The 14,638-nt window shown below is 51.6% G+C and overlaps 2 protein-coding genes across 2 annotated transcripts; one reads left to right on the top strand and one right to left on the bottom strand.

Moving 5' to 3' along the window:
• Positions 1–197: 197 nt before the first annotated feature.
• LOC131205330 (probable chitinase 10) lies at positions 198–1,005 on the bottom strand. Its single transcript, XM_058197391.1, has 2 exons — positions 955–1,005; positions 198–893 (listed from the first exon to the last, which is right to left on the bottom strand). The coding sequence occupies exons 1-2, from the start codon at positions 1,003–1,005 to the stop codon at positions 198–200; spliced, it is 747 nt and encodes a 248-aa protein (XP_058053374.1).
• A 12,473-nt stretch (positions 1,006–13,478) lies between these two features.
• On the top strand, positions 13,479–14,387 carry LOC131206517 (peritrophin-1-like). Its single transcript, XM_058199094.1, has 2 exons — positions 13,479–13,499; positions 13,755–14,387. The coding sequence occupies exons 1-2, from the start codon at positions 13,479–13,481 to the stop codon at positions 14,385–14,387; spliced, it is 654 nt and encodes a 217-aa protein (XP_058055077.1).
• The last annotated feature ends 251 nt before the right edge of the window (positions 14,388–14,638 follow it).

Below are 14,638 nucleotides of genomic sequence, written 5' to 3'. Positions count from 1 at the left end.
CGGCCCGGGATGCTTATTGACGACGAACGAACAGTAAGCGAAAGAAAAGACTCATTTTGTAATAGTCCGACGATAGAGCGAAATAAAACGAAATGGTTTTCCTTTTGTTCTTGGTTTAATGGTGCTTCAAACTTTTAAACCTTTATTTTTTTGGGAGGGGGGGCAAGGAACCAACACCGGGTGTGCTACGTGAATTACTAACACTTGACATTTTGGGACCAATCGCACACGTTGCGCACATCGTCGAAAGCCGTTCCGACCGGGCACTCGGTCAGTCGCAGCTGGTTGGTGCCAACGCATCGGACAAACTCCCGACAGTTCGCTGGATTGCGGATCATCGCTCCGAGCGGCTTTCCACGGCACAGCATCTGAAGGCTGTTCTGGTTGTTCGTTGGTGGCACCACGGGGAGCGTTGGAGGCAGGATGGCCGGAGGCATTACGATCGGCGGCACTATGACCGGCGGAACCAGCGGCGGGTTCGGCTGGCTGACCGTTCCACAGATGGCATCCCCAGCCTCGAGGCACGTTTTACGCCAGGCATCAAAATTCGTTCCGTGAGGACACTGGAAGGCGATGGCTCCGGTGGCGGAGCACTGATAGAACCGCTGGCAATCCTGTACGTTCGGCAACAGCATGGCGATCGGTTGGTTAATGCAGGCCGTCACCGTATGCTCGATCTGCGATGGGTTCGCCTTGATGGCCGAATTGATGACGTTGTCGGGAAGAGTGCCCCACTCGCAGTGCACCCGGTTGGTCATGTCGCAGGCCAGCGTGCGCGGGTTGAACAGCGTATTGTCCGGGCAGGAGAACAGGATGGTGCGGCCCGAGCGGCACATGAAAAACTCCTTGCAGTTCATCGGATTCGGCACCAGCTGGCCGGGGTTCGAGCATAGCTGTCGAAGCGAATCACCGAATTAAATGCCAAACTAAAGTGAGCGATCACCCGGAACCCACCTGAGCGCTTGCCGCGGCCACGAGGGCCGCAAGGACAACGAAATGTTGCATATCTTTATCACTTTCTGGTCCGCTTTTTCGAACGTTTCTGGCGGTGCACAAAGTACTGTGCCATTCCGCGGCCCAGAACTAGATATTTATAGGATGTGCGGTCCGATTACTCTGAGTAACGTACCGGTGGGCGCACTGATAAGATATCGCTGCAGTGTTGAGCGCGTATTGTCGATTGTCCATCAAGCATCGGAAACCCTGTTCGCCCCGGGGGTGACTTCGCCGCGCGCCCGATGAAGATAGTCACGCGCTCCGGACGTAGCACTATCGAAAGTTCTCATCTTGTTCTCGGTTGCGGGTGCCCGTTGACAAGCCCACCGGGCGATACGATCACTGTGAAATTCCAATCATAAGACGACCGTTCTCCGGTCCCCGAAGCGTGCGTGATCTTGGCTGCCACACGTCACCAGTGACAGGCGGCTAAACGGTAGCAGGGATTTCCCGACGTGCCGGAACCGCGACCGGCGGGTGCCGGGTTCGTCAGACGTCAGGCTTACAACGTGCTAACATGGGACAACCGGTCAACGATTGGACTTCCGCCGAAAGAATTATGGGGCACCAACAAAACAACATCGACAGGAAATTTTACACTAATTGTCAGGTGATTCATCGATCGATGAGTTTCGTGTCTGGATTGTGATGTTTTCTACGCCATATCCCTACGTTTGAAGGCCCTGGGAAAGATCCAGAAGTTTGGAAAAACGGGTGCTACAGAACTGAACGAACTGACAGGAGGAAAACCAAATGTGAACTTCTGCTCGCCAGGCCCATCTCGCCTGGAGTCCCATCAACCTGGACTGTAAAACCAGATCGATTCAGGGACGAGAAAGGGTTGGTTAATCGAAATCTCCTACAACTTGGCTAAACCGTTAATACAGATCACTACCGAGAACAAATGATCAATGGGCCAGAAGACCCGAGAAGCAAAGCAAAATAGGTTCAGGCTACAACGAAAGTACTTGGTTATGGATTTTCACCCCGCTTTTTCAAAATGTTGTAAAACTATAGAAATCTACTGGAACTTTTTTTTCTTTTTAAATTTTTACTTTGATCTATAATTTACTATAATGAAAATTTTATTATAAGTTTTTCATCGTGGAAAATCCATCCAAATTTTTGTACACAAATCGCACAGCAGTGTACAAATCGATTGCAGGCAAAGTGATAATTATGCTTCGCAACATTGCGCGCCAGTGAGCGCTGGTGGCGCCCTCTTTCCGTGAGAAACGCGGCTGTCGATTGGTTTCATTTTATCTCGATAGATGGCTCTTTCACACTGTGGAGAAAAATTATAGAAAAAACTTGCTCACGATTATAGGAAACTTCGTCTCGCTCACTCTCACTCCTCTTTCTCTCTCGCTCTTTCACGCGATTCGGGTCGAAAGTTTGTATGCTTTTCAATAATTTTCGAACCTGTTTTTCATTAATATTATAATTATTAACCTGCTGACCCGGCGAACTTTGCTCCGCTTCAGAGGCAATAAAAAAGCAGATTGCAAAAATGAAGATGAAGCCATTTGCCACGAAGGAAATTTCTTTTACACCCCTCGCCCAAAGGGTTGACCCCCGACCATCTGATGTGACTGATTCCGAATGCGAGCTGACACGCTGAAAGCTGAGCCGGTCGGTTGCGAGGTGTGAAGGATTGATTTTTACAAGTTTAATTTTATTAAACACCGAACGCGTTCAACCTGGAGCCCCGGGACCAGGGAAAATAACGCCCGCTCTCTCGGTCAACGTTCCGGATCATCGGCGATGAGTTATTTTGCTTCGCACCTACCGATTGGCCAGCATTGAGTTCTGGTCCTGGTAGTGACATAACATTTTTTACGCCATCAGGTTCAGATTTGCACGTGACGCGGTCGGTCTATATGCTGGGGGTTAATTTAATTAATCATCCCCGGTGGTCCTTCCCGTACACATGTGGTGGAATGTGATCAGGGCATTGGCCTAAGCGGTTACTAAATAATTTATACGACCATTCGTTAGTTAAAAGCTTGGTCCAGTAACATAGACCGAAATGTTTTAAAACGAGGAACCTTTTTTTGGGCCCACAGTTTGGCCGTTCGTGACGATCGAAATTATAAACGTAGGTATCATTGGGTTTATTATTATTTGTTCGATACGGTTTCGCTCCCGGCGGCGGTTGGGTCCGTTTCGGTGGCCACGGGTTGTTTTTTCCTCCGTAGCCGCCATAGCAACGGAAGCTTTCCCGAAACCCAGAGCATGATCAACATGCAAACACGAACGGTTTGCATGGCCATTAATTAACTAGGAGTATTTGGGCTTTGGCCGCCCGTTTTTTCGAGGGACCCACTTTCCCTTTGTTGCCGCGTAATTTTGGGGTTTAAACTTTGTAGTTACTCTACCCAAGGATAGACCAACGATTTGACTATTGGCCCCCTACATTCAACAAGATGTCAACTTCCATCGTCGTAGGTGCAACGTTTCAGTACGTTTTCGATCGGCGACCACAGACAGACAATGTCATCCGGTGGCGTTTTCGCGTTCGCTGGCTCGAACAAAACGCGGCTTCCGGTTAATCGTTCGTTTAGCGCAGCAAATTGGTACCTTGCGCCGCTGACAATGCTCGCGCACGGAGTCAGAGTCGAGCGGATTTGCGTGCATTCGGTCGGAAATCGGCCACTCTATCATTAGGCCAAACTGTTGATGATAATGCCAAACACATGGATCACTGACTGTGTGTGAGGTTGACGATGGCAATCATCCGCCACCACCGCAACTGTTGAGAGGGCGCGCGTTGCGCCTCACAGATTGGGGGCCTTGCCGGGAGAACAAAAAGCGCATCCATGTGTCTAGAAAATTTCACAATCGCATTTCAAAGCCATGGAGGGCAGAAAGGGGTGGCCAGCCAGTCATTACGAGAACGTTCAACTCTGGCCGGGCGGTGGTAAAATGCCCGTCTCCGGTGTGGGCGCCGAGAAACAATCGACCGTCATTGTGGTGCCATCTTCGAACGACTGTGGCACCTTGTTTTGTCACCAAATATTGGGTGCCATTTGTTGGGTAATTATCTTTGGGGAAAAGTGTGGCCCAAGGTGATGGGCCGGTTGAGGCGTCTTCGGGGAATTACGTTTCGTGGTTTTGCTTAGCCACGGCGCACAAACATCGATCTGTTTGCGCGTGCAGTTGCGTCAATTATTCCGAGCGGTTTGTGGACGGTTTTGAACAGTCCAGCGGATTGTACTTTCCGGGAAATGAGCCGCACCCTATTTTCCATTGATTTCATTATCATTATAGAATTTCCAGTTAACGCTCGCCAAGAAATGCTTTCTTTCCATTTCAGCCATTTGAGCTTTAATTTGGAAACATTCTAATAACAAAAGAAATACTTTTTAATATTGAGTAAAAATATTAAATTCCGAGTGATATCGTATTGGAAAATCGTTGAGTGACTGAAGGAGATTTAGTAGAAATTCTGGGCATTTCATAGGGTCATTGGTAATTTGGGTCTATCACCTTGCTTCTGGATCAAAACATGAAGCTAAGGAGTGGTGTGAAGCTGGTTCTTCGGCTCCGAAACGAATTCGAAACGAGAAATTTCGTTGGAGAATTAGTTGCAAATCAGTAAAACAATATATTTTGAATATTATTATAACCTTTTAGACCAGCTGAAGGAGAAAGATCGTGAAAAAAGACCTGGTTTGTGGAAGAAAACAATTTTATTTCTTCAGAACAATTACAAGCGACTTCCATCTGTTTCCAGAACTAGCCCTAAAAATTCCTGACCACAAAGTTTAGCGACGAATTAATCACAGCAACCACCCTAATTCTACCTTCCGGCCAATAAAATAACCCTTTCGCCGGTGTGTGACTTTGAACGGCCAATGCTCACAATAAAAGAATGGATCGTCGTTCTGGAATTCAAATTATGCTGACCTGCTACCGCCGCTCCACATCCCTTTTTGGGCCTGATTGACGGCCCAGAATAGTCGAACGACACTCGGGCTCGCCGTCCGATCTAGGAATTCTGTTCAGGTCCCAAACGGCGATCGCGCGCTACCGAATAAGCTCGGGAAAAAATCTTAATCTTACCACGCTTCATGCGAATTTACGAGGGGGAGCGGGGGAACGGACCGGGCGAAGAGCGCCGCGGGGCGCCTTTTCCGAGATCCCGAACCGTGAAATTCGATATTCTCCATCTGCTGCTGCTGCGTTGCGTTGCGTTGCGTACGGCGTCTCTCGTCATCCGCCTCACCTCACGCCGTAGATCTCGGCACCCTCGGGGATAATTCAATGGAAATAGATTAAATTAAACAGCCCTCGAAAAGCAGCGTGAGGCATCAAACAACGAACCTTCACTGATCTTCGGACACAAGCTTGTCATCTTCGATTAACAACGGTGTGGCTGGCCCAAGCCCAAGGAGCGGTCGAAGGCGAAGAAGGAAAGTAAAACGTTGATTTGAGAGTTTCGCACGATTATCATAATACTATGTTGGGGCTCTCTCGGCCGGCTCGGACCTCGGGGTCAATTATGCTGTGCAGTGTGTCCTCCGATTCGTGCGTAAAAGTGTGACTCTTAGGGCGAGGCCACGAAACCCACGAAAAAAGAAGTTTGTTCGTCTAATATCGCAGGCTCGAGAGGCTGTTTGCATGTTAACCCATCCACACACGGGGCCAACATGAGCGTCAACGCGCGTTGCATGTCGCCCCGTTAGATAATTATCCCGGATCCCTGCGAGGCCGTGGACCTCTTTCGTGCATCGTGTGCACTTTTCGGGGCTCACTTTTCGGTCCAGCAAAATCGTGCACGCACCGTGGCCAATCTGGCCGGACCAATGACCTTTTCCGGAGGGTGCGTTTTTCTCCGAAAGCGTCGAGATTGGCCAGCCAGTGGAGGAAGTTCTCTGAACCCCCTTTGCGGTGCTGTTATGTAACGATTTTTGCCCAGGATCGCCCTCATTAAACATCTGTTATTAGCCCCCGGCGGATTTGTTTGCCCCGTTCGCAATTGATCCGGAAAAGTTTTGTTCGTTGTTCGGTTCACACGACACGTTTGCCATTTTCTTTCTTTACGAACAACATAAAAAGATTTAAGGCCCTCTTCCTTCTTGGCTTGTGTCTTAAATTATTACGAGGTTTGTGCTTCGAGCCCGGGGCCAATTATGACTCCTGCCCGGTCGAAGCATTGTTGAACTATTTTGCCTTCAATTTTACTCGCAACACATCGATCGATCGGCCCATGACGTAGCCCGAACTGTTCGTTGGATCCTAACCCAGCAATTACCTAATTCCCCCGTCGCCGTGTGATGATTCCGATCAACGGATCGGATCGGCAGGACTCGGCGATGCACCTTGAGCAGCAGCCGCGCGACCCTTATCAATCAAAACAGGTGAAAAATGGTCCGTTTAATTTCCGCTTCCCGATTTCATGCACAGAACGCCAGAAACACATTTCGGGCCTCCTCCTGGGCCGCGGTATCCGGTACCTTTCTCCGCCGTGGGTTGCCGTTGTTTTGTGTTTCAATTATCGTAATTTTCTTTATTTTTACGAGGACGCGATCACCCGATCACGATCGGGTATTTCCTTTTCAAATAAACAAAACTATGTGGCCCCAGATAAGCCCGATGGCGGTGGCGGGAGGAACAGAAGTTAGAACGCCCGGCGGGAGCTCGGTAATTGCTTGATCGATTTTTATCGTCAGCAATCCGTTTCCGAACTCCGGCACTGCGCCGTTGATGGCACCCCGGTGTGTGTGTGGTTCCCCATTTCTACCGGTCGCATCCCTTTTCCAAAGGCCGAATCCAACCGAAGGAAGGCATAAAGTTAATGGTATCGGAAACGATGATCTCGCGCAACAGAACGGGGCGCAGGTAGATGATCCTTCGAGTCCTTGACGATCACACGAAGGTGCGAATGGGATGTGGGAAACATCAAGTCAGGTCTTCAAGAGCCCTTTTTTTACGAGGACGCATTTTGAGGACCTTCGAGGCAGCGGCCCAGTATCTCATAAGTCACATCCGCGCGCGAGTCCCGGTGAAAAATGGCACACAATTTGGTCCCTAATCGGGTCGCTGGATCTGGGCAGGCTGGGCCCTTTGAAGTCGGTCCTCGGGCGGTCTCGGTAGCGAACCCTCCGCTCGGATGGTAATTTTGGCAGGAGAAGTGATTTCCGCATAAATCAACATTACGCCCGGATTGGATCGGAAGAAATAGTCCTTGCCGAGAGCTTCCGCGTTGTACGGGTCGCCGATCGGTACCGATAATCGTTCCGAATGCCAGCGCTTCAAACCGCCCTTGGCTAGGATCGATCGAACCTGGCAAGAAAATGGAAGCTCCGGAGTTCCTTGTTCGAATCCCGAAAACAAGACACGAATGCTTCTGAATGCGAAGCCTTCGCCCTTATCACGATTACCGCGCCGGGAAGGTGCATTACTGCGAGCAGCAGTAATTGCGGCGAAGGAAGCGATAAATCAACAGCACCGGGCACCCTGCCGGTCCACCTGTGCCGGAAGCCACCATGCCACCGGAAAATTCGCCTCGAAACGGGCCACAACGCGAGGTCACAGCTTGTGGCGAACTTTTACCACCGTACCGTTTACGAAACCAGTTCTGCCGGGCGGATTTGCTAGGGGTTTCGTAACAAAAAATGAGGCCCTAAACTAATCCTTTATTAGTACGTCAGTACACAGATCGAACGTCGACACGTGCAGCTCGTGCGGCCTGTAATTGCTATAATTACGCATCCCCCCGATTGGCAGCACCCGGTGAGATACCCGGGCGATCGGTGCAACTTTTCAAATTTTAATCAACAGCCGCCGACTCGATGGCGCCGCCGCCGAGAGCCTGCGGCGGCCGAACCGGATTCCTAGAAAAGAGTGAGAGCGAGCAAACCCCGGCAGCAACATAAACCATAGCGCCACGAAATCAATTATCGAGTGTAAAAAGCAGGAACGGCGCCGGCCCCGTGCGAAAAGGTGCATCGAATGTTTCAATCAGTGCAAACAAAGTCATAACTCTTATCGTGGGGTTTTTTCGGCTGCGAGTGCGATGATAAATGGCCAACATAATCGCATAGTCGCGCCCAGGAACACGTCTCAATCATCGGCATCATCGGCGGGTCGTGATCGGATGCGCGTCAGCGCCGTGCCGTTACGATCGCTTCCGATTGATTTATCTCCCCGCCAGACTCCGAAAGGGTAGCAATTTCCGATGCGAGTTCTTCCGAAGCATTGTGGAGTGAAGAAATGGACCCAGGTAAATACTTATTAGTATTAGGTCTGCAAATTAATTAGTTCGGTTTTTATTCGATATTTGTAACCTAGGTTTTGGCCGGTTTTGCGACGTGGGGTCAAACGCTGTTATTTTGAAAAATCAGCTTACCATATCTTTTATCCTATTCCTCGTCGTTTTATGATCAAAGCTTTGCTGCAAACGCATTACTTGTTGTTAAAAGGGATTGTCCTTCAATAATTTCATTAGGTTTTAAAAGCTTAAAGTACACCACACCTTTCATATCCCACCATAGGCACAACATAACCATTGCGCAGTGAATATTTCGCTTTGGTTGCGATGAACCTGGCTCAACGGGCTGTATCGAGGGCTTTTTGGGTTTAAAATTCTTGTAAAAGCTCAATTTTTCATCACCAGTCACGATTTGGTACAACGATCCCCTTTTTGCTGCCTTGCAAGCAGAAATTACCAAATGGTTTTCCTTCTTTTATATGGTACTTAGGCGATGGGAAACTGTCGTTTGGAAAACTCCTTACATTTCTGCAAGTTTTTTTTGCATCTGACATGCATTCCGATCGAGCAATGCTATCAATTCTTCATCATCGAACTTTTTTTGACTGGTCGCTCTATGTCTTGTAAGCCAAAATCACCAATCCACCTTTTAATCCACGCAAACTACATTCGACATGTTCTGTCAGTAAGATTAAGTTCACCATAAACTTCTATTAATGTTTGATAACTTTCGGTAACAGTTTTCTTCATATTGAAGTAATCCCCGCAAAAAACCTTTCCCAGGAACAAAACTTAACATGTTCAAATGCTTATAAAAGGTGTTATACTTCAACAAAAAAACCTATACTGCGTTAGATGTCTACTGACAGTAGCAATCAAACACATGCTCCATAAAATAAATATTTGTTACATTTAGTGAGTCCATTGGTCCATTGGATCCATTGTAAAACCGAACTAATTAATTGGCACACCTAATACGTTCCTTCGATGCTTCACGATCCTTGGAGGATCGCAGGCTACTAGCTTCGGAGCGAACCGGTGACCCTCTCCCATTATGTCCCCACCGGATGGGCCGTGGGCTCCACGCGTGGCCCTTTTCACCCTTTCACTGCGCATCGTTGCGCAACTCATGCGCTCAATTTCATATGCTTAGCGTGAGCGCACTCGGGGCGCACTTAACGCGGGCCAGAAACGCGAGCCGAGCTAGGCAAACCATGCGCTTCCGTGCCAGAAGCGGCCGGCAGCATCCTCTGGCATCGTTTTGGGGCCCTTGAGCGACAACAACCGATTTAAAGTTACGCCAGCCCCGGACCGGACCAAGCCAATCAGAGAGACAGAGCGAGAGACCGGGCTCTGCGCCACCGAAAACACCCTGGATCTGGCGGCGGCCGCGGCTACAATTAAAGGTCTGTGAGGTCTCGGGAGACATCGGCGTCCGCGGCTGCCTGCCTGCCCGGGACTGAGCAAAATAATTTGAAATTTTAAATTGTCCATCAATTAGCTCACCAATTACCGGCCAGCGTTTTCTAGGACTGCTGCGCGCACCTACCCGGTTGGCTTAATTAGAAGGTCAGTTTCAGTGGCCGGAGCCGGCGTTTTTCGTGCCCTGCGGCCGAACTGGTTCCCCCGGCGGACTCTCGGGATTATTCGATCGAATCGCTGGCTGGCTGGCTGGCTGGTAGTTGGGCTGGTGACATGACATCAACAAGGCAATTTGTTTGCCGACCTCCGTCAAACGGCGGCACTGTCCCGGCGAACGAACGAGCGCTATCTCGGGTGTCGCATCTAATGTCCGGGCCGGCCGAGCCTAGAAATGACACGGCCACCTTCACACACGGCGGACCTGGCAGAGCGGAGCGAAGGAGGTTGATAATTACTGCCGATTATTATGTCACTTGTGCGCGGCGCACATGTCTTCCCCTTGTCACTCGTTCGCACTTTGCGACAGTGGCCCCGGTGCGCTGATGACAGGCCAGCTTCTGGTACCTTATGATTCAGTTCGATTCTTCGGCTCGGATCGGGTGTGTCGAATCCACCTCACCGGTCTCACCACATTCCAGCATTCCAGCACTGACCGCGGGTGATCGTCCGCAGCTGTCGTGAGCGATTCGTGACCTCACTCCGGGGCAATTTCGGCACACCATCGTGACACATCAGAAACCCGGCCTGAAACGACCGGCGATCCGCTGGCCCGTGATGCGCGAAAGGGGCCCCCAAGTGGATCCTACTGGGTGAGCACCGGTGCATGAACAAGATCCGTTAGGATCTCGCCTCTCGTCGATCCTGCCAGACAAATCGATGCTCCGGACACAACAAAAACCTGCATCATTGTTCATTGTGTGGCGTTATTGGATCGTGGCGAAGCCCCCGCCAGGCGGAGGAACAAGACTTAGATGGCGGCGGCGCTCCGGTTGGGCGGACGAGAAATGAGGACAAACTGATCGCTCGATCGGGAGAGATCGTGGGCCGCCACAAGGTGTTAAGCTTTCGATCGGTAGCCAGAAGTCACGTTCACGGGGTGAAAGGAGCGAGCGAACCCGGGCATGGATTGCCTCGGCCCAGCGGGAGTTCCCCCCCGGGGGGGACTCTAATTAAAATTTCCCTATACTTGACTACCTCCTTAAACGGCCGTTCAGGCCGGGAGGATCTGGGACCCCCCGGTGGGGAGTCCGGGTCTTCGGGACCTGCGGCTGCCAATTCAGAAGCTAGGATCGAATTAACATATTGAGTGGCTCTAGTTCCGAGGCCACGGTTCCGATGACGTTCCGTTCTCACGTCGCCACGGGATGGAATTCCGGGAATACCTTCTAGTCGCTGGGCGAAGATCCTCCCGAAAAGTCGGGTCCGGGATCCGTTCCCTCGATGCTGTCACTTTCGATCAATTTCAACGGAGGGCCTTGATCAGTCCACTGACCACTTCTAGACCCGAACACCACGTGAAGTCCATGTTTTCGGGCCCGGACTGCGTCGGGAACTTCGGGCCCGCAGAAATTTATGGTCAACATGCAAGATTGAACCAACTCAGTCGGATCCATTGATTGAATATCATAACCATAAACGTGTACCTTGTCCTATGGGCGACCGAAGACCTGGAACCGGGCAAAAGAACGGTCCCCCGGCACAAAGTATTCGACTTTGTTCGATCTTTAACGAGACTGGCGTCACTTCGGGGGAACCCACCGATGCCGAGCCCACTTTAAGCTCTTTAAGCGCTAAGTTTTACTGCCCATAGCTCATATTTGATGTGTGCTTCGAACATTCTGAAGTGCCAACAGTCCCGCTCTCCCCGCCCGGGGCCACACTACCTTGTAGCAGCGAGGGGCCATTTACGAGCTGCATTCCCTGCACCGTGATGATGATGATTCGACGGAAAGCCAACAAATAAATTACCGTTTTATTACCGGACTGCGGGGACTTTTTATGGACCGACCGGGACCGCGATTGGCCATCAGCCCCTGCTCCCGTCCCGGTGCAGGGTGACTTATGGGCGAGGAGCTCCCGGTGGCGCCAATCCGTTCCGTCCCAAAAAACAGGTGCACTATGGGCCACGTTTCAGTAAAACATATATTCGATGCAGATTGATTTTCGGAAACACAACACAACTTTATGACGAACGCTGCGAGGCTCACTGCGATGTGCGGTGCTGTCATAAATCTGTCAGCTAATTTCAGCTCCATGGGCAGCTCGGATGGGTTTCGTGCGCCGAGCGGAGAGTGCTTAATTCCTGTAGCTTGTAACCACAATGTGCAATGCGAACGATTCCGCCGCTTTATTGGTTTTGCAGATATTCAAATAAGACTCGCTGAGGGTGCCCAAAACGCCCGCCGCCGAGAGAGCGTCGGGCATAAAATCGATATTTATTAACTTATACTGCTGATTAGTTGGCCGCGAGACCCTGGCCGCTTGAAACATTGTCGATGCGGATTCGGATCGATTCGGAAGTCGATGCGGCCGAAGCTCCTGAAGCCCGTTCCTTTCTGAGCAGCAAAAATAAAATCGAGTGACTGCCGGACCGGGCCGACGGAACATGTTTTTGCCCGGCCCGGCCCGGCCTGATATTTCACAACGTCTTATTAGCATAATTATTCGCTTCCAATTGCACCGATAATTGAGCGCTGCCAATTACTGCTTCGGCCAATGGCTCCTTCGGGTATCGGATGCCCGGGCCCGGGTCAAGCCGGGTGCGCACCAGTTATGCGTACTCAGCCCCCCGCCGAAGGGGTTGCCGCCAATCAACCGATGGTTCTCGTGTGCGCAGCATCCTTGCGCCCCCGAAAATCCGAGGGCCGCGTGATCCGAAACATGTCAGAGAGGCAAACATTGACAGTGCGCGCAGCCACGATCATCATGGAGTAAAAAAGGGCCGAGGGAATCGACACATTGGTCGAGGGTGACGATCGGATCGGTTTGCGACACGCACGATCTTCACCCGACCCGATGGCCGATTTCGTTTGACCTTCTTCTCCCTGGATCCTGCGGACGGACGATCGATATCGCTCGAGGGAATTGTGAGAACGCTCCGGACATTCTAACCCCCCCCCAGCCCGCGAGGTTGCGTGACCAGAGTCCAGGGCGCAATGCGTATGTGTGGGTTACGGCCGGTAAGGCATCCTCGGCATCCTCCCGGCCTCCCTGAGAGGAACTCGCTACGGGCCGGGGGGAGATGACGGCTTACTTTTGCGGCACGGCACGGCATTCACTTTGCCTGCGAAGAGTTGTTGATTGGTTCGCGTTCGCGTTCACGGTAGCCGTTGCGGTCACGTCAAGGGATCGCAGCCACTGCAGCTCTCAAACGGTAGCAAATCGCAATTATCTGCATGCCTCGGCGAGAGGAGCGACCGGCCGTGGCGCGGGTGTCGATGCAGAAAATTATAGCCTCCGTCCGCACCGCCTGGGCCTGGCTGCGTGATGGCCGCTGCGCCGGAAATCGAATCGCATGCACCAAGCGCTGATTGATTGATCCTGGCGCGGGAGATCGACAGATCCCACGATTGGCGGGATCTCGCGGCGCAGAAAATGGCTACCGAATTCAAAAAAGGGTTCCGTTCCCAAATGGCGGCTTTCTAGGAAGAAGGGGTTTTTGTGGGGAATCTCGGAAAAGAATTAGACCAAATTAGATTAATCATTCCGGGCCGTGGGGTTCTAGGAAGGGCATACTAACCTTCGGCACGCCATTTGTGGTCGCTACACTGGCGCGGTGGAGCTGGAACCCAATTTAGATTGATTCCAGGCAGTGATTGGTGTATCTACGATCTGCCGACGTGACATGATAACGTCCGCATGTCAGGTAGGTATGTTGATCGCCAGCCATCGATAGGCGAGTTGATAAAACATCCCCACAACCGGTGGCCAATATAGCATTCCGTCGCGAGCCTTACCAATCAGTGGATCGGCTGACGTCACCAGAAAAAAGATGAAGCAGCTACTTCTAGTGATCGCCCTTCTTGGGGCCTTGCTTCTTGCGCAAGGATTTGAGGTAACTTCCCGACGGGTTCTTAGCCCTGTCCTCCACAAACTAATCGGTTCCCCCCGGGTCCGACAGCTATGCAATCTGAAGAAGCACGGAGCACTCGTTAGGAATCCGCGGAACTGCGCCGAGTTCTTCATGTGCCGACCTGGTGGCCGCCCCGTTCGCTTTTCGTGCCCCACCGGAATGTCCTTCGATACGGCACGCAACTCGTGTGGCTTCGGGTGGAGCGTCTGCAACGATAGTGGCTGGACTGGCGTGGAAGACCCCGTGGGTCAGTACGATCCGATCGCGACGAATCCTTCGCTCCTGGACCCGCTCAGTGGGGTGTGTAACGGTGCACCGACCGGAAGCCTTCGTCCGTGGCGAACCGGATGCAGTGGGTTTTATCAGTGTTCGACGGTGGGCTCGATACAGTTCGAGTGTCCTGTGGGGACACTGTTCGACAGTAACCGGCTGTACTGTGAGGCCGCCGATCTGGCGTCCTGTGACGTGGAACCGGAACGAGTTCCGGGACCCGCCGGCAATCTGCTCGATGTGATGTGCTTCGGTAAACGGGTCGGTGTCAAGTATGCCCACCCGTTGAACTGCTCGCAGTACTTCCAGTGCGATGGCCGCAACAAGGCCCTCCTGTTCAACTGTCCGCGGGGCACGGCGTACGATAAGGTTCGCCGGGTGTGCGGATTCACCAACACCGTCGTCTGCTGAGCCGAGACCCTTTGATTACACCTGGCGAAGGCGAAGACACTTTTAATTGGACTGCGAAATAAAAGAATACAGTGTCCTCTATTGGCAAGTGTCCAGACATCCGCGAAAGGGGGATCGAATCGAAGAAAAACCTCGAAGCTCCGCCGATTCGATCATCGATTCCTGGCAGCTGCCTAGCCGCCGCTGGAAAGGGTGAAACGTGCCGAAAGAATGTTACTTCCGGTCACGGCAAGGAAGAAAGGACCGGTCCG

This window comes from Anopheles bellator, chromosome 1 (genome assembly GCF_943735745.2).
Source record: "Anopheles bellator chromosome 1, idAnoBellAS_SP24_06.2, whole genome shotgun sequence".
Taxonomy (NCBI): Eukaryota; Metazoa; Arthropoda; class Insecta; order Diptera; family Culicidae; genus Anopheles; species Anopheles bellator.
This window is presented reverse-complemented; position numbering and strand designations above follow the sequence as displayed.